Source organism: Enhydra lutris, unplaced genomic scaffold, assembly GCF_002288905.1.
Source record: "Enhydra lutris kenyoni isolate GAN:26980312 unplaced genomic scaffold, ASM228890v2 scaffoldscaffold31, whole genome shotgun sequence".
Lineage (NCBI taxonomy): Eukaryota > Metazoa > Chordata > Mammalia > Carnivora > Mustelidae > Enhydra > Enhydra lutris.
Genome location: NW_019154115.1, coordinates 3,976,668 through 4,001,103, shown reverse-complemented (window position 1 = coordinate 4,001,103; position 24,436 = coordinate 3,976,668). Strand labels below are relative to the sequence as shown.

At 38.8% G+C, this 24,436-nt stretch overlaps 1 protein-coding gene and 1 pseudogene across 3 annotated transcripts in view; one reads left to right on the top strand and one right to left on the bottom strand.

Annotated features, from left to right (window-relative positions):
* The window catches only part of LOC111153340 (neogenin 1), a 238,894-nt gene that overhangs the window by 169,161 nt on the left and 45,297 nt on the right, over positions 1 to 24,436 (top strand). For all 3 annotated transcript variants that reach the window (XM_022512319.1, XM_022512321.1, XM_022512320.1), the window contains exons 8-11: positions 8,453 to 8,612; positions 15,543 to 15,697; positions 18,229 to 18,377; positions 18,968 to 19,106. In XM_022512319.1, coding sequence (XP_022368027.1) covers positions 8,453 to 8,612; positions 15,543 to 15,697; positions 18,229 to 18,377; positions 18,968 to 19,106 — 603 coding nt within the window. The remainder of the gene's footprint in view (positions 1 to 8,452; positions 8,613 to 15,542; positions 15,698 to 18,228; positions 18,378 to 18,967; positions 19,107 to 24,436) is intronic.
* LOC111153341 lies at positions 20,649 to 21,436 on the bottom strand (annotated as a pseudogene).

Genomic DNA, 24,436 nt, shown 5'->3' with positions numbered 1-24,436 from the left:
TAGAACTAATAAATGAGTGCAGCAAGAGTCAGCATCCATATACAAAAATCATTTGTATTTCTGTACACTTAACAGTGAGTGATCTGAGATTAAAATTAAAGTAATTTCGTTTTTGATACCATCAATAAGAATAAAACACTTTGGAGTAAAATAACCAAAGAAGTGCAAACTTAACATTTTTGAAAGAAATTAAAGATCTAAATAATAAAAGACAATTTGTGTTCATCAGTTAGAAGACTTAATACGTTCCCACCAAAAACGTATGAGGATTCCGTTCCTCACTGCCCTCACTAACACTTATCAGTACTGTGCTGGTACAAAACTCGGAACCCTTTTTGATTATATCCATTCTAATGAGTGTGTGGTAGTATGTCATTGTGGTTTTAATTTACATCTCCTTAATGACTAATGATGTTGCACTCATTTTCATGAGTTTATTAGCTGTTCTTATGTTTTCTTTGATAAAATGTCTGAGCTTTTTGCTCACTTTTAAATTGTGTTGTTGTTCTGATTGATTTATAAGAGTTCATTTTATCTTCTGGTTCTGAATTACATGTTCAAGTCCTTTATCAGATGTATGATTCAGAAATATTTTCTGCCAGTCTGTGGCTTGTCTTGTCATTTACTTAGTTGTGTTTTTCTTAAAGTGCAGAAGTGTTTATTTTTAATAGAATGCAGTTTATCAGTTCTTTTCTTTTATGTCTTATGCTTCTGTTGTCATCTCTAAGAATGTTTTTCTAACCCAAGACTTGAAGACTTCCTCCTATATTTTCTTCTAGAAGTTTTAATTCTTCCATTAAGTCTGTGAGGCATTTTGAGTTAATTTTTGCTTGTGGTGCTAAGTAAAGATCTAAGTTCATTACTTTGCGTATGGATATATAGTTGTACTCACACCAGTTGTTGAAAAGACTGTTCTTCCCACATTAAAATTTCTTGACGCCTTGGCCAAAAACCAGTGACCACAAACTTAGGGGTTTATTTATGGACTCTTGGTTTTCTTCCATTGATCTTTATGCCTATTCATATGCCAGTACCAGACTGTCTTGATTCCTGGAGCTCTGTTGTAAGTTTTGAAATTTGGGTAATGCAAGTCTTCCAGCCTTTTTTTTTTTTCTTTTTCAGAATTGATTTGGCTATTCTAGGTCTTTGGCATTTCTATTACATTTTAGGAGCAGCTTGTCATCTTAATAACGTTGTCGTCTAATCCATGAACATTTATTTATTTAGATCTTCTTTTCATTTAGGAATTTTTAATTTAGATGTTGTTTAATTTCTCTCCAGCAATGTGTTGTAGTTTTCAGGGTACGAATCTTACACTTTTGTTAAATTTATTCCTAAATATTTTGTTCTTTTTGATGCTATCATGAATGGAATTGTTTTCTTAATTCCATTTTGGGTTGTTCACTCCTAGTATATAGACATTGAGTTGGTTTTCGTATATTGACTGCATTGTGTGACCTCACTAAACTTACCAATTCTAGTAGCTTTTTTTTTTTTTTTTTAGATTAGAGTTTTCTACACAGATATAATTAGGTCATCCACAAATAAAGACAATATTCCTTCTTCCTTTCTAATCTTTATTTACTTTGTCTCTTTTTCTTGCTTTCCTGCACTGGCTAGAACTTTAAGTACAATGCTTATTAATACGAGAAATGAGAACTGACACCCTTGTCTTATATCCAACCTTAGGGGAAAAGCATTTACTTTTTAGCCATTTAGTGTAATTTTCACTGTATGTTTTTCAGGATGGGGAACTTTGCTTCTATTCCTGGTATGTTGAGAGTCTTTATCATGATTATGTAGGTGTTTGATTTTGTCAGATGCTTTTTCTGCATCTATTAAAGTGATCAGTTATTCTTTTTTTCTCTACTGTGGTATATTACATTGATTTTTGGATATCAAACTAGTCTTGGATTCCTGTGATAAATCCTGCTTGGTCATGTTGTATAACCCTTCTAATGTGTTACCAAATATGGTTTGCTGGTATTTCATTAAGAGTTATTGTATCTGTGATCATGAGGGATATTTATCTATCGTTTCTTTTCCTTTGACTTTGATATTAGAGTAGTATTGGCCTCACAGAGTGAGCTGGAAGTGTTTCTCTTCTGTTTTCTGAAAGACTTGTAAAGGATTAGTATTATTTCTTATTTTAAATATTTGATAGCATTTACCAGTGAAGCTGTCTGGACTCGGACTTGTTGGTGTGGGAATTTTTTTTTTAAGATTTTATTTATTTATTTGTCAGAGAGAATGAGCACAGGCAGACAGAGTGGCAGGCAGAGGCAGAGGGAGAAGCAGGCTCCCTGCTGAGCAAGGAGCCCAATGCAGGACTCGATCCAAGGACGCCGGGATCATGACCCGAGCCGAAGGCAGCTGCTTAACCAACTGAGCCACCCAGGCGTCTCTGTGCAGGAATATTTTTAATTACTAGTTAAATGTCTCTATTTTTTACAGTTCTACCCAGATTTCGTGTTTCTTTGTAAGTAGGTTTGGTAATTTTTGTCTTTCTGGGAATTTTTCTATTTCCTCTGAGTGACCTGATTCATTGGCTTAAATTTGTTTATAATTTTACTTTGTAACTTACCAATCTATATGGTTGGTCATACTGTTCGTTCTTTGATTCTTGATTTAGGTAACTTATGTGTTCTATTAATTTCTTAGTCTTGTGTCTTTTTTTTTTAAACTGGCTAAAATATTATTCAATTTAATTTTTCCCAGCTTTATTGAGGTATGATTGATAAATGGTAATATATTTAAAGTGTTCAACATGATGATTTGATATATGTATACATTGTGAAAGGATTCCCACAATCAGGTTAACAGGTTAATTAAAACACCCATCACCTTACAGGGTTACTTTTTGTGTGTTTATGAAAATGCTTAAGATCGGGGCACCTGGGTGCCTCAGTGGGTTAAGCCTCTGCCTTCAGCTCAGATCATGATTGTGATCTCTCTCTCTCTCTCTATGTCAAATAAATAAATCTTAAAAAAAAAAAGAATGCTTAAGATCTACACTCTTCACTAAGTAAAAGATTGCATAATTCATGTGAGGCTTCTTTTTTTATAAAGGTATTAAATTTCCCTTTAGGCATGGCTTTAGCTGCATCCCATAATTTTGAATTTGTTGTGTTTTTATTTTCATTCAGTTAAATATTTTTTTAAAAGATTTTATTTATTTATTTGACAGAGAGAGATCACAAGTAGGCAGAGAGGCAGGCAGAGAGAGAGGGGGAAGCAGGCTCCCTGCTGAGCAGAGAGCCCGATGTGGGGCTCGATCCCAGGACCCTGAGATCATGACCTGAGCCGAAGGCAAAGGCTAAACCCACTGAGCCATCCAGGTGCCCCTAAAGATATTTTTTTTAATTTTTCTTGTGATTTCTTCTATGATCCTTGGGTTACTAAAGAAGTGGGTTGTTTGATTTCCAAAAACTGGGGGTCTCCCCATATTTCTTTGAATTCATGTATTTTGGGGCCCTGTTTTTAGATGTATATGTATTTATAATTGATATGTTCAAAGAAAAGATACACAATTTAGTGATAATAATTGGCAATTTTAATATTCTCTCAAAAATGAATTAAAACAATTAGAAAAAGTTAAGAGTATAGAAGACTTAACTCTAGCAACCACTTTGCCCTGACTGATACTCTAGAATCCCCACCCATCAACTACAGATACAGTTTTTTTTCAAGCACATACAAAACAATCTCCAGCATAGACCATATGCTGTATGTATGTAAAACAAGTCTCAGGAAATTTTAAAAGACTGCAGCCATACAACGTGTGTGCCTGATCACAACAGAACAAAATCAGATATCCACCGCAGGCCTGTTCTTTGGGGCTTGCTGTGGAAGTGGTGGATTCTTCAAGCTCAGGGGTCTTCTCCTGTAGCAACCTGCTGCATGTGTACACATCCGTCCAGGGCATTCGCTTTGCCTTTGTGCAGCTTGGGGGGTTTGGGAGCTGATGAAAACAAACAAGAAACTCTAGCTATTGCTGTTGCCTTGAGTAATAAAGTTTTGTCTCTGATGCAAGACTTGTGTTTCTGCCAGCGCCCATGACACATAATAGCCTGTCTTGTTAGCTCATCAGTAAGGTAATAGCAGACCTGTGTGGTTCCTGACAGTTTTCTTTAGTTCCTGGAACATATTTTTAACAGTTGCTTTGAAGTCTTTGTTAAATCTAATATCCAGAGACCCCCTGAGACCTTTTGTATTGACTATAGTTTTTACATTAGCCTCTGAGTATAGGCCACGCTTCGTTTCTTTGTATGTGTCTTCATTTTTTGTTGAATATTGGATATTTGGGATAGCGTATTGTAGCAGCTGTGAATTCTGGCTCCTCCTCCCCTCCCCCAGAGCTGTTCTTGTCTTGTTGTGGACTAAGCCTGCTTGGACTAAATCCTTGACATCCATCTTCCCCACACTGCAACACTGATGTTTCTCCTTAGCTGTTTTATTTTGTTTTGTTTTGTTTTGTTTTGTTTTTATCCTTAAGCCTGGCTTTTAGGGGTAACCCTTGTGTCTATATGGATTAGTGTTTAGCCAAAGATCAGGAGTTGTGCTCAGACCCCTCAAGCCAGTAGCCTTCCACTCTGAGCTGATGGATCTGGTGTGGTTCGGGGCATGCATCCAAACTGGAGGTCGTTTTTTAGTCTGCCTCAGCTTTTGTTTTCTGCGGGGCTCCCTCACTGGTCCTCTGAATACACACATAGGTTCTGCTGGCCAGAGATATGTGGGTCCCCAGGACCCACTGCTGGCTCTGCTGCACGTCCTTACGGCCTTTGAGTCCTCTTAGTGTTCTTCACTTTCCCAGACTCCCTCTTAAATCCTGCCAACTGTCGCCCACTGTTTGCTCCAGAAGATCACAGCCTCCAGCTGGCGGAGACCCTGGCCCTTCCTATTCCCTTGCCACTGAGATTACACTCCGACTGACCATACTCACATCAGTGAGCCCTCTGACAGCCACGGCAGGACCACCAGCTTCCAGGGCCTGCCCTGCTCTGTTGACAACTGCTCCCGCAGAGCTGGGGACCTTGGAGCAGCTGCAGGCCGGAATGGCGCCCGCTTGCTGTTTTCATCTGAACTGCAGTAATTTTCACGAATAAATACTTCTTGGTTTGTTGTATGCCTTTGGCCAGTTTCCAGTCTTTGACAGTTTTGTCCAGCCTTGCAGTTGTTTTTGGGAAGAACATCTGTTGACATCCTCAAATGGTCATGCTAGAAGTCTGAAGTCCCAATCTGTATCATTTGCTGTTGATCCTGGTGACTGTGTGATTCTCTGGGGTCACGTGAGACTTCCCTTAACCGCCCACCTAGAACCTGGAACAGCAGAAAAAGAACCAACTTGGGGAAAGTGGGTGTAAAACACTAGGATCAGAATGGACATGGATTTTTCCCATAGTTAATTAGGAATCATTTACGATGACCTGGCATTATTAATACTTTTATTCTAGGTATAACTGATAAAATATACTTGCAAAGCAAATGTTTATATAACATAATTATATAGTTATTTATATGTGCTTTGAATCAACTAGAAAGATTAAAATATCGTGTATGATGATATTCTAGCAACACTGGTCTCCATTGCACCAACATTCTCTCTGAATTTTCTTCCACTTATTAATTCAATAAATACACATTTGTTGATTATGTAGGGTATACATAGGCACAATAAGTGATGCCAAGAGGAGGCAGGTACAGATTTTGTCCTCGAGAAGCTTATAGATTAGCATGATTCATCATGAACATGAAAAATACGCATGGGAGTGCTTTTGCCTCTGAAGACTTACAGGTTTGTGTTCTAGGTCTGTAGGCTGACTGAAGTTTCCCTGTCTGATGATTGTCACCCATTACTTCTGTCCCTGGTCCTTCCTGCTTACATTCCCCTCTGGGTGCCTTTATACTTACCTTCTTCTCTTTTTCATCCATTCAAGCGAATTGTGGTGATAATGTGTACCTAGTGCTTCCCACATGCCTTTTCTTACTGATGTTCATGTGGTTCCCATCAGCCTGGGATGTGGTTAGGGAGTGTTTCCAGTTTATACACAAGGTAACTAAGATCAGAGAGACTAAGTGACTTGCCCAGCTTCACATTATTAGGAAGTGGCAGAGTCAAGTTTTGAACACAGGGTCTTTGTGCTTGAAATCCTGGGCTTTTCCCAGTATGCTATACTGCCTCTCACGTTACGAAGTTCCTCTCCGCTCCAGCCAGCAGATAGGTGGGAAATACCTGGCTTAGTAAGTCGGGTCAGACTTGGAAGTGGCTTTTCCTTAGTGTGTTTTTGGATAGGCACACAAATGAAGCAACAAAGCAGGACTGTGTTAAGGCTACTCTTTGAACCGTTTCCCTCTAAGGGTTTTTAGTGACTTAATTTTATAATCAGAGATTCATATTTCCAGTGGCTTCTTACACATTTCTCTGGCAGATACTGGACCATTACTCTGGATCCAGCATGTTCAGAACCAAATTTGCCATCTCTCCCTCAGTCTCTAGTCTCTTTTAATGTTGCCGTTCTCCATGAGTGACCCCACCAACCAACCACACATTCTCCCAAGCCAGAAACCTGGGAGTCTTTGACTCCTTTCTAACCTTCACCCCCACCTCCAATCCTGTCATTCCCACCCTACCTCATGGGGCTGCTGTATGCATAACTGACATCATTGATGAAAAAGAACTCTGAAAGCTGTGAAGGAGGTATTTTCTCTGAAGCAACACATATGTCAAAGCATCAGGAATAAGCATGAGACCTTACTGGCCATTCACATGTAACTTTCTTACAACATGGACACTTGGGTCAGTGGAGTGTGGACTTGTGTCTTCCGGGACTTCATAGTCTTATACTCTGATGGCATTCTGTACTCTTCAGTGTACTTTCTCATAAGGAGAGGAAAAGAGAGAGTGAGTGAGTTGCCCACTGTGGCACCACCTGAGTAGAACTCCTGTTGGCTAAACATGGAGGCCTCTGGAACTAAAACCAGTGTTGATTTTAACAGTCCGTCATTTACTGTCTCTGACCTAGGATGAGCGATTTAGCTCTTTTAAATGTCAGTCTCTACATAGAGGACAGAAATAAAATGACTGCTTTTTTCATAGAATTGTTGTTAGGATTCGGGGCGTCCACATGAAGAGCCAGAGTGCCATGTAGAAACGGAAGCTGTTGGATGACTCTTGCCCCTCCCCCACCGAAGTAACGACTTCAGCTTGGTCCTCTCCGTACTCCCTTAGAGAACTTACTCAGTCTGGCAGAGTTAGTGGACTGCCTCACTTTAGATGCCCTCAGTTCACAGGCCTTTCCCGGAGGTTATTGACCTACAGTTTCACTGAGAATTAGGTCCATAATTTTCATGTTTTCCTCTCTGCCTCTCTTCTACTAATTTTCCCATTAAGGTTATCACACAACTCATTCGAACTCCTTTAGTTAAAAATTGTGAGATTATACTTCTACTCTCTGGCCCCAAGATGCAGGAGATTCTGGGTTCAGTACTGGGAAAATCAGAAGTGTCCAGCAGCAGAGTGGACTTCCTTAAGGAGTAATAAAGTTACCCATGACTGCAAGTGTACAAATGGAGACTTCTGATGAGCGGGGCTTTGACCTCCCTCCGCTTCATCTCCAGTTCCTGAGTCTGCAGGCCGTGCTGCTATATACTGCAGGGAGCACCGTAACGAACAGATCAGCTTCCTAGAAGTACTGTGGTTTTGGAATTCTTGATTCATGTTTTTATATATTTGTGGTTAAACGAATTGAAAAAGGTAGCAAATGAAATATTAGTGACATGAGGAAGGTTGTCAGACTTGCCTGGGTCTTGCCAAATTATAGAGAGCAGGGTTTAATATGAGATAAAGTTAAAGATGTGGCTCCTGAGTCTCCCGCAGAGCTGAAGACACTGGCTCTGCAGGGAGGTCATGACAGCCTGGGCCCGTGTCCAAAGCAACGAGGCTCATCCAGACTGCACATGTTATTCCGTATTTGATAAAGTAGCTGAAAGTACTGAGGTGTTCTCATAGGGGAGACTTCTATGTGCAAAGCTTAATAGATGTTGCATGCTGCTTTCGGAATTAAAGAAAATTACTTGGTCACTGCTGTGTCCTTCTGTGAGATGTTTTATTCTCAGCCGTCACCCTCCCTGTCCCTTGCTCACAACCATTATAGTGACCAGAAAGTCTGCTTGCTCTACAGTGATGTGTCTGAATAGTGCCCATTAGTTTTCAGTAGTTAACCCCGGCCTGCATGTTAGCCTTCAGTTTAATGGCCTTTTTTATGTTCATTCATTTTATTTTATTTCCCATCGTGGTTTTGTTTATTTCTTTTTTGTTTTTGTTTTTTCTGTTCTCTTTTTTAAAACCGTCGTGGTTTGCCCTTCATATTCCCCAATGTTTGCACATGACAAGATGTTGCCATCCCAACATTACCTCCCACTTCACTGACCAGTGCCACTACTGACCATCTAGCACCAGCCACAACAGGACCACTGCCTTCAGCTCCTCGGGATGTCGTGGCCTCCCTGGTCTCTACCCGCTTCATCAAATTGACGTGGCGCACACCTGCATCAGAGCCTCATGGAGACAACCTTACCTACTCTGTCTTCTACACCAAGGAGGGGATTGCTAGGTAAGTGTCCATGTTCCGGAGCCAGTTGGTTGCATCTTGGTCAATCCCAGGCCAGTCGTGCTCACCCTGGCTCCTTTTTGTGCAGAATCTATACCAGTTTTTGGTCCAGAAAAAATGATCACAAAGATGCATATTTCCCAATTTTAGGTCATTAAAATTTATCCCAATCAGACCGAAGTCCTGGTATTCATTCTTTCCTGTGTCTCTGGAACAACTTGGGACGCGGGTGTGGTATAGATAGAGATGTTTAGGTGGAAGTATTGGTATATAACTAGGCTCCTCTCTTTTCATATGGTTCGGTCAGCACAGCCGCTAGGACGTGGTTTACTTAGAACATTCAGATTCTGGAAATTAAGGTGGACTTAACTTCGAGCAGTAATCGTAAATGCATACTTGCCTGCACACATATGTGGATGTGGGCCGCTGAGCTCGCCGGGGGTCTCCTGGATGACACAAGAGTGATAGTAGCTCATTTCCCTAACTGCATTTTCATTAAGTTCCTCCTCATCTCCTCCTCTTTCAGGAGCTCACATTGCTTCTTCATCGCTTACGGGACATTGTCCAGAATCCCCAGGTCGCTTTACTCATCACCAGCTTTATGGCGTCTGTCCAGCCTTCCGCCTCTCTCCTCCCACTTTACCTCCCTTTCTGATGAAGCCTGTCTGATTCCTGTCCTGTGTGCTGTCTTTCTTCCAGTGTGTTCTCCTCAGTCGCTTCCCCCCTTCCCAGCTGAAGCTGAAGTCAGTTTGTGGCCCAGATTAAGCCCCAGGACGCCCGTACACATTTTTCTCTACCTTTCTCAGCAGATACAGCCTTTCTCTTTATGTGTTCATGCCACTAATATTGGCACTTAATTATGATAACATGTGATCTCTTACTGCCATAAGTTGTTACTCTTCTGCTATTTTATGTGTATTTGTGTTGTTTTCCCAACCCGATTATAAAACCTTTGGGAGGAACTTGCCACACGCTATGTATTCTTAGCATTGCCAAGTAGATTTCTTCAGACCAAAATAAGAAAGCTAAAGTATCTGTTTTGGTTAGGGCCCTTGAGCATGAAATAAAGCTTGTGTCTCTCCCAGGGTGCTTACATCTGATAAGCTTTGTATTTAATAACTAGACTGTCGAGTTCCACAAGGATCGGAACCTCCATCAAAACCACTTGATTTAACCCTCTTGAGAAGTCTGTGTGACCTCATTTGAGCCAGATAGATGGAGCTACTCACAGAATAATGTTTTTTCTGAACATTGTACCAGATGTCTTGGGAATTATAAAGATAAAGAAACATAGTTCTAGACACAGAAAGGCAAGACATTACTCCCAAATGGCATCTGTGTTAAAATGTCTCCAGTAATCTTTCACATCTCACTGCTAATTCTGTAGTATTTCACAGAAGGAAAGAACACTTAGTAATTCCTCAGATTAACAAACTTCTTTCCACTCCGGTTCCTTTGCCTTTGCTGTTCCTTCTATCAGAAATGTATTTCCCTCACAAACAACTGTTTCTGGCTTTGTATCTGTCATCTTCAGATCACACCTCCATAGGCCTTCCTTGAAGACCCCCCCAACTTCGCCCCCTTCAGTCCTATCACACAGTGATGTTCTGGAGCCAGTTTGTTCCCAAACCAGTTTTTAAAGTTTCAGGAAATTTTAGACCCAATGACAACGTGGTAGCTCAAAACAGGGCATGGCATGAGTATTTACTGGGACAAGTGCTACAAACCAGGGCTGGTTATTAAACATTCACCAGAAGACCACTGCTGTCACATCACCCTGTTTTGGGTGGTTTTCTGTTTTGTTTTGTTTTGTTTGGGTTTTATTTTGTTTTCACAATGCTTTAACACTCTGCAGTCTTCTCTTTTAATTAACCTATTTCTTATGCCCATCTTATTCAATAGAGTATCACCGGCACCTGGAACAGGGCCTAGCATATAGTAGGACTAAATAATTACTTGTTAAATGAGTAAATTCATTTCAATCAATGGAGAAATAATAGCTTATTCAAGAAATCATGTTGAGATAACTCCATTTTGTGGAAAGAATGGAAGTTATATCTCTGTCTTATGTATAACAATAAATTATAGACAGATTAAGAGATTGTAAGGCTCATAAATGTATTAGAAGAAAATGCAGAAACTGTTTTATCACTTGAGTGTGAAAGGCCTTTTAACAGACAACAGGAAATCCAGAAGCCACAACAGGAGAGATCGACAAAGTTTATTACATAACAGTGTAAAATTTCACATGATAAAATATCATAAACAAAAGCTATCAAGTGATGAGCTGGGAAAAAGTTTGTAACATTTATAAAACATTGTGCTGCTATCTAGTCTATATAAAGAGCACCCTACAAATCTTAAGTAAAAGACAATGTCCCAAGAGGTGAGTGGTACAAATAGATTGATTGGCAGAGGTTAATGGAAAGCCCATTAAAGTTAAAAAATGTTTTTGCTGTTGCTCATGGTCTGGGAGATACAAAGTAATACAAAAAGTGAAACTTTTTTACTTTTAAGGCTGGCAAAAATTTTAAGTTGATAATATATAGTGTTAAGTTAAAATAGTGGGAAGAAATCTGCTCTAGGCTTTTGATAGCAATATAAGAGTAGCCCTTGGAGAAAGTGATTTGGCAGATTTTTTTTTACCTTCTTAGTGCACACATCCATCAATAACAATAACAATAACAATAACCCAACAATAACACTTCTAGATGTTCTATAGAAAACAGATCTACAGGGCACCTGGGTGGCTCAGTTTGTTAAGCAACTGCCTTCAGCTCAGGTCATGATCCTGGAGTCCCGGGATGGAGTCCCACATCAGGCTCCCTGCTCAGCAGGGAGTCTGCTTCTCCTGCTGACCTCTCTCCTCACATGTACTCTCTCTCATTCTCTCTCTCAAATAAATAAATAAAATATTTTTTTTAAAAAAAGAAAACAGATCTACATATACATAGGGCACTCATAAAAATGTTTATTCTAACATTATTTGTAACAATGAAAAAAGGAAGAAAAGTCAGTGCCCACTGATGGAGGAATGGGCACATAATTAATATATGTATATCCATATGAAGTGTGATACAGGAATTTTTAACGACATATCTGTGTATTTTGGTGTGCGTGTAAAAATGCCTAAAACAGTGATTCTCAGCCAGGGACAGTTTGCCCTCATCCCTCAGTGGACAGTTCACCATGTCTGCTGACATTTTGGGGTATTAAAGCTCAGATGAGAGAGGACGCTTCCTGGCATCCAGTGAGTAGAAGCCACAGATGCTTATACACATCCTGCAGCCCCTTACAACAAAGAATTATCCCACCGAAAGCGCAGTTGTGCTGAGGTTGAGAAAACCTGACATGAAGAGATCTGGTAAGATACTGGTCAGTTAGGTGTCAGGGAAGGACAGGTTTTGAGGAGAGACAAAAACTGGGGCATTTGGACTTTTTAAAACTATATATAATTTTGTTTTTAATGAGAATCTGTCACTTTGGTTTAAAATTAAATTGTCAGGCAGGAAGACCAGGCATGTATGTATAAGGGAAGAGGAGGTGCAAGGAGGATCCAATTTAATTTGCGTGTCTGGTGTTTGATGGGTGGGAAAAGTAGGAAAGTTTAACTGGCCCAGAGAGCTGGTAGGAATTAGTAAGAGATTATAATAAAGTGGAAGTTTGGAGCCAAATGTCATAATGCCAGTAAGAATTTGGATATAATCAGTTAAGAAAGGAGCATTCTAGACTACTGAGCAAGTGTGCACTGTGATTTTATTAAATGGCTTTTTTTAGTAGTTTATGAGCACTACATAAAGACAAAAATGAAGTCAGGGAGACAAATCTAGTTAATCTAGGCACGTGGTAAGTATGGCCTAGACGAAGGTGAGAGCAGTGACTTGGAGTGGACAGAATAAATCTAGGGAACAGTCAAAGGAAGATTCTTGGAGACCGTCATGTTTTTGTCCTTTCATTTGTGAATGAAGTTTATGATTTCTGAATACAAGCCTTGAAGGAGTAGAAAGAACACTAAGTCAGAAGACTAGACCCTGCTTGTTTTGTAAACAGAATTTATTTAACCTTTATAAGCTTAAGTTTTCTCATCTAAAAAAAATGAGAGTAATAAATTTTCGTCACAGATTTAAAATGAGAAATCAGAGTGGGCCTGGAGCCACTCCCTGGATTTATAAATCCTACTTCTTCCTGCACTTGAAAAATCAGCCACAAGGTGGCACTGTGTGTCTTGGTCATGAGGTGTAATTCTTCCGGGTGCCTGAGTTCCTTGAGATTTCAAAGGGTCCTTTGCCTTTTCAACTAGGAAATGTTCACCCTTTTTTAGTATAAATTGAGTACTTTTCTGATATTAGCCACTAAATGGAAAATTCAGAGTAAGTTCTTCCAGAAGTTAATAACATTTTAGAGAAGGATGAAGCCCCTTAGCTATCTTAGTTAAGCCCAGGAATTGGCAAGCTACGGACTGTGGGCCAAATCAGACTTGTTATTTTTATGACCCAGGAGCTAAGAATATTTTTTTGTGTTTTCAAATCATTACATTTTAATAGATTTTGTAAGTAACTACATAATATTTTCCATTTTGTCTCTTAACCTGTAAATATTTACTATCTGGCTCAGAAGGAATTAGTGAGCTTGTCAAAACTAGAATGGAGCTCTTAGCACCTCGCCCAGCACTGTCTTAATAGAAAACGTAGCTTTTCCTTTCTGCTTTGACTCTTAGTTTACACATTCTAACCCAAGTTCCATCATAACCTCACACAACTGTGAGAATTGTACTTTTATAACTCACCCTGGGTCTTGTCCTGAAGTCAAAGTTTTTTCTAGACAGGCTCTTGGTTCTGGAACCTCAGACCAATCTAGAGTTAAAGTGTTTGCAGGTACTGGATATTTGTTCTTCCATCTTAAGGAATCATACGTATTACTGGTTCTTCTTAATTGTAGGATTTCTGTAGAAATCTGTTCTAAGTTTTTCATTCCCTTCACTCATTTCTCCTGTGTTTTTTTTCTTTCACATAGGAATGAACAAAAGATGTACATATTATTACTATACAAGGTTTATGTAGAGAAGCCAAATTTCCATTCATGCATTCTTCAGATATCTGTGACGTTGCTTTCCGTGTCTGAACTTTCTGCTAAGTTCTGCTGTAATATGGGAACGTGATTGAGACACTTCAGTTTAACATAAAATAGCACCCCCCAACTATCTTTCTCAAGATGGTCTCAACTTTTTGTTTAAACTGTTATGTACAGTGAGCAAAACAGACCTATTCTGTGCTACTACACAGACCTTGTAGTTTGGTGAAGTGTCAAATACCATACTTCCTTTTAGGCAGCAATCAGTTGCCATCAGAGCAACTGTCAGAAATTTCAGAGTGTAAGAAATCCGCTGATACCCCCTTTTAAATCTTGTGACTTAGAGGGCTAGCTGAAGAGAAAATATCTGTCAATACCTCAAGGATCTTTGAGTAATAACTTCTGTTGCCATAGTACTCTTCTCTGCCGGAACAAGCACTCTCTGTGAAGATGGTGTGGGTACTGTTGGTTTGGTTTGTTTTAAATAAAAATAAGGTAGTTTAAAAAACTAGGAAACTACTGAAAAACACTTAAATCTCTGAAATGTAAATATTCACATATAATCAGGCAAATTGGCATAAGTTCATGTAGAACTAAACAAATTTTATCAGTGATTTCAGGGAAAATAACCAATATCTTAAAAAATGTTAATTCGGCAGATTATGTAGTTCCAAGTAATTTTGTCCACAGAGTAGTTTTGGGCCTTTTTATTACTCTGTCAGGATAGATACAAATCTCTCTTTACATGATCGACAATTCTTAAAGGCCAGCGATTTGTCTAAAACAAATGAATTCTTCCACAATATTTGTTGAAACTCTTGTGTAATATTAACTGGTTTTTATCTAGTACATACAATAGACTGACTGTAATTATGGGCCCAATTGTGGGACTCTCAGATCCCAGGTTAGTCTGGAAGCTTTTAAAGAAGCCAGATAACTGCTTTTATCTTCTCAGTTCATAACACTAGACTGCTAGATTCTTTTGTCCTGTTGTCATAAAATTTGTTAAACGTTTCAAATCAATTTAGATATCATTCTAAGAGTATTTGCCTTAACAAATAAATTATAAAAATCAGGGGCAGGTTTCACTTTTTTTATAGATTGGGTTATTTTAGGATCATTTAAATTTCTAATGTTCCCAACTTTTAAAGTAATAATCTCTAGCTTTGTTTTTATTGAGTCTTTTATCCAAAATATACACAGAATTCTTTGATATTTTCCTTGAAAACTGGGTCATGCTTGTAATTACCTCTGTCTCCCTGAAAAATCACTCCTTAAAACTCAGTGATTCCTAAAGCCTACAGAATTGATGGCCAGCTTCCCCATTTGAAATGGCAATGAGAAGACCCTTGTTTGTTCCTTCTCTGAAAGGAAGGTGTGGTTATGACCAGAAAGTCAGTGATGTTTAAGCAAGGACATCAGCAAGGTATCAGACATGTGTGATATTGCTCTTTGCTACTCTCCATATTCTGTGCACTGTTCCACCCCCAAAGCCTTGCTTTCTGAAGAGTTAATTTGACTTAAATTAAGATTTTTTTAATTTAAATTCAATTAGCCAACGTACAGTACATCAGTAGTTTTTGATACAATGTTCAGTGATTCATTAGTTGCATATAACACCCAGTGCCCATCACATCACATGCCCTCCTTAATGCCCATCACCCAGTTACCTCGTCCCCCCACTCACCTCCCTCATCCCCCCAACCCACCTCCTTTAACTCAACTGTGTCTGTTTCCCAGAGTCAAGAGTTAAGATTTTTATATGGTATTGTATCTATAGGAATTGCAATGAAAATGAAACTGCACATTCTAGAAGTATTCCTAATCAATGCTGTTTCTTTCCACATCCCTCTTTGTCCAAAGGGAACGTGTTGAGAACACCAGTCGCGCAGGAGAAATGCAGGTGACCATTCAAAACCTGATGCCGGCGACTGTGTACATCTTTAGAGTTACGGCTCAAAATAAGCATGGCTCCGGAGAGAGTTCAGCTCCGCTCCGAGTAGAAACACAGCCCGAGGGTAAGTCTTTCACCTGTCCATCAGCCCTACATGTAGGCAGATGATAAGAAGGTCTACCTTCTTTGTAGGCTTGTGTACCATGGCATTGCGGAAGGTACAGCTCCTTGCCATCAAGGACCTTATGAATTGGTTAAGGGAGAGCAAATTAATTCACATCAAACTGTGGCAAATCATGGAAGGCAATAGGACTTTGCTGATACACACTCACATTTTATTGATTCTTTAAGACCTGGCTCAGATGCCTTCTAGACTTTTTCCTCTGATCCTATCTACCTAATATTATACCTCTGTAATTCTAAGGAAAGTAGGCAACACAGTCATTTTTTCAAGGAGTTTGATGAGAAGAAAGAGACTAAATAAGAATGTAGTTGGAAGGGGGACCTGATTCTCTTGAGAGTATTTTAGGGATGGAAAGTGGCTATAACATGTCTTGGCAAAAGACGAGGTAAAGGAAAGAGATGTGTACTCCATCTGGAGGTATTCAGCCTGGGCCGGGAGGTATAAATGTTGGAGGCAGCCCTCTGAAAATATTTTACACACTTAGCTGAACAAACCAACTTAAAATTTTTTCCATTTATTATGCCACTGTGCAGGTGAAATGAAAGAATTTCTTAGTGCCTTTTTAGGATCATGTTTGCTTATGTGTATCCAATGAATATATTGAAAGTATTTTCAAGGGAATTGGAGGATTGTTTTGTTTTCCTTCCCCTTTAATAACTTAGAGGAAAGTTTTCTGTAGCAGCAGAAATGTGACAAATCCCACCTGTCGGGCTGCACAAAATAATGCTCTCAACATTGAGTGAATAACATGATTCATGACTAAATAAAGCAAACAACTGTCAGAATAACCACATTCAGGTTTCTCTGCTTCGGTAGCAAAACCATCAAGCTGTGGTGCTGTTCCTTAAGAAAGCTAGTTTGTTCTACATTTTGCCAGGTTTTTTTCCTGCTCCTCAAATCTAATGGATTCTGTTACAGAAACACCGGCACCAGAAAAACGGTTTTCAAATATAGAATGTCTACCAAAGTGTAGACATGGGTAACCTCTGGAATTTGTGTATAAATTGGGGCTGGAACTTGTCAGTCCATCAGTCAGATGAAAAGAATACAGTAAAAAGGTCCGGGAGCTGTTGTAGGAGTTAGAGCGAGACGGACAGTCCGTGAACAAACCATCAAGCCTTCCCGTCACAAACACCCCATGGACAGTGTCGTGTCTCCAGCCTGGTCGGCGACACGTGAGTCCATGTGTTAGAGTCAGAAGGTGTGCAGCTCCGGGCTCCACCACTAACTTGCCCATCACACAGAACAGTCCTTAGCCAACCTCATCTGCAGACTGCGGTGATCATAGTATCGCTCTTGTGTGGGTTAGTGCAAAGACTACGTAAGACATAATTTAAATACGTGTAAAGCACTTTCAGCTGCATTTTATATTTATTTATATTTACATTAAATGCTGTAAAGCACTTTCAGTAAGCATTCAATAAACGGTAGCTATTTTAAAAATCATTATTCTATAGTCTTACTCCCTTACTGTTTTTCTTCCATGCATACGTTGACGTGTCCTTTCTAAACACGATCTGACCATGGCATGCTCCTGCTCGTGACTGTTCAGTGATTACCTAATACCTACAAGGGATGAGGCAGGCTCCACAGCAGCACGTTGGAAGCTCTTTGTTACCCGGCTCTGTCCTGCTTCTTCGCATTCTCCCTCCCTTATTCATTCAGTATTTGCCCTGAACCACATTACACTGTCTTCTCACATATCCCACCCATTGACTAGAATAATTTTTCCCTTGGTATCTGAGGACGCTCTTCCTTCTGGCTCCCCAGAAGTCTTCCCCAGTCCTTCCCTTGCCTACACACTCCCCTCTCAAAGCTGAGTCGTGCTTTCTCTTTCTGTTTTCGTTAAAATCATTACAAAATCTGTTGGCATTTGTGACTCTCGCAACTATTTATATGTCTGACTTCCCTCTAGACTGGGAATTCTTTGTGGGCAGGGGCTCTGTCTGTCACCGTATCCACACTGTCTGGCAAAAGAAGGCTCTCATTCTCTCTTTTTTTTTTTTTTTTTTTAAGTTTTTTCCTTTAATTGCAGAATAAGTAGCATACAGTGTTATATTAGGTTCAGGTGTATAGAGCAATTCAACAGTTCTACACATTACTCAGTGCTCATCATGGTTAGTGTACTCTTTAATCCCCTGAAGACTCTGTTTTTGTGATGGCTACTTTTACGTGCTGCAGTCCTGCTCTAAAACTAGGCTTTTATAAACCACAGGAAAAATTTTGCAATGTTTATTTATTCCTTTGAATACATTTAAGATACTTCACAGATAGTTTTTGGTTATAATTTGAGTCATAGAAAGGGAAATGCATTTATATATTATCCTAAAACCACTTCAGTCAAATCAGTTGTTTTCTCAGTTTTTAATGTTTTTAAAAACATGGCCAATATGACGTTATTGCTGAGACTGGTGATTGAAGAGTTCAGTAAATTTCATTCATATCTTGCTGTCTCAAAATTTTCTTTCTAGTTCAGCTCCCTGGCCCAGCACCTAACATCCGGGCATACGCAGCTTCACCGACTTCTATCACTGTCAGTTGGGAAACACCATTGTCTGGCAATGGGGAAATTCAGAATTACAAATTGTACTACATGGAAAAAGGGACTGATAAAGAACAGGTAAAAGATGAAGCCTTTTTTGGTAAGATATATTTATTTATTTTAGAGAGAGAGAGAGAGCACAGTGGGAGGAGCAGAGGAGGAGGGAGAGAGAGAATCTTAAGCAGGCTCCACACCCAGCGTGGAACCTGATGCAGAGCTCCATCCCAGCACCCTGAGATCACGACCTGAGCTGAAATGAAGAGTGGGATGCTTAACCGAATGTGCCACCTATGCACCCCAAAGCCATTTTTCAGTCCATTGATTGGAATAGTGGAGTTGAAATTTATTTCCCAAAATCAATACTTGCTTGTCTAGAAATCTCAGAATAAAAAAAGTTATATACAGGAAATGGAAAGTCAGCAGACTCTTATTTTTTTGTACCAGGTTATATTCTCTAGTTTTTATCAGGAAAGGTCACTAAACATCAAGCAATATTTCTCAGTAAATTGCGAGTGTTTCTCATTAATCTGCTTTGATTGTTAAGTAGAATTTCTTAAAAGGGATAAAAATCTGCATCGTATCAAATGAAGAATTTGTGTAGTTAATTATTTTGCAGCATTTCTTTTGGCTTGAGTTGCATGCACGTAAATTGTTTTATTTTATCCAAGGATGTTGACGTTTCAAGTCACTCCCATACCATTAATGGGTTGAAAAAATACACGGAGTATAGTTTCCGAGTGGTGGCTTACAACCGACATGGTCCAGGAGTGTCCACAGAGGATGTGGCTGTTCGGACGCTGTCAGACGGTGAGTCTTTCTTCTTTGGATCACATACCATGCTTGGGGGCCCTGGTCAGGTCATGGGCTTTGATAGCAAGAAGAGTCCATTCAAATCCCAGTTCTACCCCTTTTCGGGACTTTAGTCACTTACCATGTCTGAACATGTTTCTTTATGCGTAAAATGTAGATAATACCAACTTCATTGGGTTTAAAAGATTTACTGAGAGAGGGTGGGACATGCAGTGCCTGGTACTGAATAGTTTCTCATGTTTTCATTTTTAGTAGGAGCTTTTGTACAAGTAAATCTTATTGCTTATTCATAACACGAACCCTTATCAATCATATTTTTATACCGAATAGCTCTTTTTAATTCCTTGCTATTTTGTGACAGTTTCATTTCTTACCTGTGGCTGAATTTCTAAGCTAAGTTGTATTCATGTAACTATGACCTAGAGCAGTATTTTTCAAACTACAGCTTGCCAAGGGGATTGAGTAGGTCAAGACTGGGATTTTCTGTTTTTATTTTTTTACTATTTTTTAATTTAAATTCAGTTAATTAACATATAGTGTATTATTCATTTTAGAAATAGAGGTCAGTGATTCATCAATCTTCTATAACACCCAGTGCTCATTACATCATGTGCCCTCCTTAATATCCTCATCACCCAGTTACCTCCACCCCCTCCAACCCTTCTCCCCTCCAGTAACCCTCAGTTTGTTTCCTCTGATAAAGAGTCTCTTATGGTTCGTCTCCCTCTCTGATTACATCTTGTTTTACTTTTCTCTCCCTTCCCCTATGCTCCTCTATTTTGTTTCTTAAATTCCACATACAAGTGAGATCATATGATAGTTGTCTTTCTCTGATTGACTTATTTCACTTAGTATAATACCCTCTAGTTCCATCCACTTGTTGCAAATGGCAAAATTTCATTTTTTTGATAGCTGAGTAGTATTCTATTGTATATATACCACATCTTCTTTATCCATTCACCTGTCAGTGGACTTCCTTCCACAGTTTGGCTATTGTGGACATTGCTGCTATAAATATTAGGGTACAGGTGGCCCTTTGGATCACTACATGTGTATCTTTTTTTTTTTTTTGTCTTAAAATAATGGATATTTTATTCCAGCTCTGGCGAATGAAAGAAGGGGTAGTGGAAACACATCCGTCTACACACCATTCTAATTTAGCTGACATTAATTTGAAAAAGCTAAAGCAAATATGTGTATATATCTGTATAAATATTTACATATACACATACATATTTCACCAGTGTTTATATATTTACTCTGTTTTTTCATAAACACCCTTAAAAATCATTAAATGCATCCCAGTACTTCGGCTTCTTCAATCATTTAATATTGTTTGGATTAAATTCACAGTTTGTGTTTTAACCCCTTATGTGTGATTGGTCAAACTGTACATTATATTAGAAGATATGAGAGAAAAACTTTGTTTAAAAGTTATACCCCGGGAAAAAAAGTTATACTCTGTCAATTACCCTTTACATGATTTTTCCATCATTGTTTTCAACTTCATACATGTTGTAGTTCTCTACGCAGAGCATTTCAGCTTCTAGTGCTGCACGTATCTACGTCTTCTGGATCCATGAGCTGGGGTCAGGCAGAAACTGTGTAGCCCCAGAGGTGGATTCTGATTGTGACTTTGTTTCGGAGCTGAGTTCCGTGGGCAAGGGCACTAAGTATTTCAGCTGTCTGTTGTTTTGGCAGGTAGTTCTGTTGCAGCAGAATTTCCTAACTTAGATTTTTCTTTAGGTTTAGGAAATGACTCTTTGTTGATTTTTGTCCACAGTGATTTAACTGCTTCATAAATTTGCTGGCTTGTAGTATATGCCTTTTTCCCAGTTACCTTTGCAATTATTACTGACTGAACTGGGTAGCAAACAGTTGCTTCCTAAAGAGGCCAGTCCCAGTGGATAAGCAATTTTCTTAAACCTAGAACCTTTTCTTGCTGAAACCACACCTGCCAATCCTGAAACTGTAATCTCTCCAAGTTTTGGGAGAAAATCTTGAGGTGGATCCTTCAGATAGATATATGCATCTTTTCCAAATTGAACTGTACCCATTATTCCATTTTTCACAAACACATAAACACTATTGCACCAGCCAATATAATGACCAGTTGTAGTGCAGATGGATGCTAAGCCCATTTGTAAATGACCAGGCTGCTCTTTGACGTGTTTAAACTGCAGAGGTGGTGCAGTCCGTGTGGGGAGTTGCTCTGGCTGTACTAGCTGCTTTTTGTGTTTTTCTTTTGTAGCTGCAAGTGCAGTTACAGATGCACATATCAGACCTGCAGGTACCATCATCAGCTTTCCCATCCTAACAGCCGCCATGTCTGTGACCTTCTCCACCTGAGTCCTCACATGGTGGGCAGAGAGCCCTACATTGGTATCTTTAAGACCAGCATTAAAAAAAAAAAAAAAAATTATCTGTATTAGAACAGAAAATAACAGTGTTTATTGCAGTTAATAAATATATATACTGTTTCCTGAAAGTTGTAATATTTTTCAAGAATTCAGGCCTGTTTGTGTTATTTGTAGAATTATCCTCGGTTTGGATATGTCTAACAGGGAAATTCTTTAAAAAAATATATAAATAAACTGGCCTGGCTTCTTAAAAAATACTAGTCTCATGAAAGAAAACCAGTTGGGGGGGGGGACAATAAAAAAGTAAAAGAACAATTCAGAGAAAAAAATGGGAGACTATCATTCTTGAATCTAGGTTAAAGAAAAATAAAAACACATGAAATAAAATAAAACATGTAGTATCTTTGACTGACTTCTAGATCTGGGGGTAAAATTAGCTATCAAGGACAGTATTAATGTTGGGTGGATGTACTGTTAGGCAATATTAAATATTAGGTATGTTATTAGTTATGTTACCTAATTTTTTAAAATTTTGACATTTAAAAAAATTGTAATTCCAGTATAGTTACCACAGTGTTATATTAGTTTCAGGTGTATACAATATAGTGATTCAGCACTTCCATACATTGCTCACTGCTCACCGTGATAAGTGTACTCTTATCCCCTTCTCCTGCTTCACCCATCCCCTGCCTGTCTCCCTTCTGGTAACCACCAGTTTGTTCTTCATATTTAAGACTCAGGGGGTTTTTTGTTTGTCTCTTTCTTTGTTCCTTTTTTTGAATTTAACATGAGTGAAATCATGTGGTATTTGTCTTTTTCTCTGACTTATTTCACTTATTAGCAATGTATGCTCCAGATCAATCTATGTTGTTGCAATAGCAAGATTTCATTCTTTTTTTACGGCTGAGTAGTAGTCTATTGTGTGTGTAGGAGGTGTGTGTACACATACCACATCTTTATCCATTAATCTATCTGTGGACACTTGGGCTGCTTCCATGGTTTGGCTGTTATAAATAATGCTTCAGTAAACATAGGGGTGCATGTATCTATTTGAATTAATGTTTTTTTTATTCTTTGGGTGAATATCCAGTAGTAGAATTACTAGATCATATGGTAATTCTATTTTTAATTTTTTGAGGAACCTCCATGCTCTTTTTCCCGGTGGGTACACCAGTTTGCATTCCCATCAAGTGTACACGGGTGTTGCTTTTCTCCACATCCTTGTCAACAGTTGTTTCTTCTGGTTTTCATTTTAGCCATTCTGACTGGTGTGAGGTGGTATCTCATTATGGTTTTGATTTGTATTTCCCTCCTGATTAGTGATGTTGAGCATCTTTTCATGTGTTTCCTGGCCATCTCTGTGTCTTCTTTAGAGAAATGTCTGTTCATGTTTTCTGCCGTTTTTCATTGGGTTATTTGGGGTTTTGGTGTTGAGTTGTATAAATTCTTTATATATTTTGGATACTAACCCTTCATCAGATATGTCATTTGCAAATATCTTTTCCCATTCAGTAGGTTGCCTTTTAGTATTGTTGATTGTTTGCTTTGCTGTGCAGGAGTTTTTATTTTGATGTAGTCCCAGTAGTTTATTTTCGCTTTTGTTTCCCTTGCCTCGGGAGACATATCTAGAAAAATGTTGCTATGGCCAATGTCAGAAATTACTGCCTATGCTCTCCTCTAAGATTTTTATGGCTCCAGGTCTCACATTTAGGTCTTTAATCCAGTTTGGTTTTATTTTTGTGTATGGTGTAAGAAAGTGCTCCGGTTTCATTCTTTTGCATGTAGCTGTCCAGTTCTCCCAAAACCATTTGGGGAGTTGAAAACGTTGGGTTTTTTCCCCATTGCATAGTCTTAACCTCCTTTGTTGAAGATTAATGGACCATATAATTATGGGTTTAGTTTTGGGCTCTCTATTCTGTTCTATTGATCTATGTGTCTGTTTCTGTGCCAGTACCATACTGTCTTGATTACTATAGCTTTCTAGCATATTTTAAAATCTAGGATTGTGATACTTGCAGTTTTGTTCTTCTTTTTCAGGATTGCTTTGGCTCTTCGGGGTCAAATTTTAGGATGATTTGTTCTAGTTATGTGAAAAATGATGTATTTTGTTAGGGATTGTAGTAAATCTTTAACTTGCTTAGGGTCGTATGGACATTTTAACAATATTTGTTCTTCCGATCCATGAGCATGGAATGTATTTCCAGTTGTTTGTGTCATCTTCAGTTTCTCTCATCAGTGTTTTATAGCTTGTAGAGTAGAGGTCTTTCACCTCCTTGGCTAAGTTTATTCCTAGGTATTTTATTGTTTTTGCAACAACTGTAAATGAGATTGTTTTCTTAATTAATCTTCCTGCTAGTATATAGAAATGCAGCTGATTTCTAAATAATATTTTGTACTAAGATTAAATTTTCTGAATGTGATTGTTTCATTATAGTTTTGTTGGAGAACATCCTTGTTCTTAGGAATACATACTATAGTATTAAAGAGTGAAGAATGATGATGACTGTAGCTCTCTCTCAGATGATTCAGAAATAGTATGTAGACACATGAATATGTGTGTCTAAATAATGTGAAGGAAATAAAGCAGATGTGCCAGGACATAAACAATTCGTGAATCCAGGGAAAGAATATGTAGAAGTCATTGTCTTATTCTTGCCACTCTTTTCTGTGTGCTTGACATTTTGCAGGATTAAGCGTTGGGAAAAATAAATACAAACTATAGTTTGGGGAGCTAGCTGCATAAGCCATTTGGCCAAGACTTTTGAGAAAAGTTGAGGGAAAAAATGTTTAATGTAAGTTTTAAAATCTGTACCTGAACCAGTTCTAGCTGTACGAAGTGGGTTGGCATGCTGACTGCAGTGCCTGTCATGGAATCTGAGTCCATCTTAGCATGGGGGTTACGGCAGTTCTGTAGAGTACGATAAATCTTGGTTCCTCCATTAGCTGAAACAAATAGCTGAGTCAGTT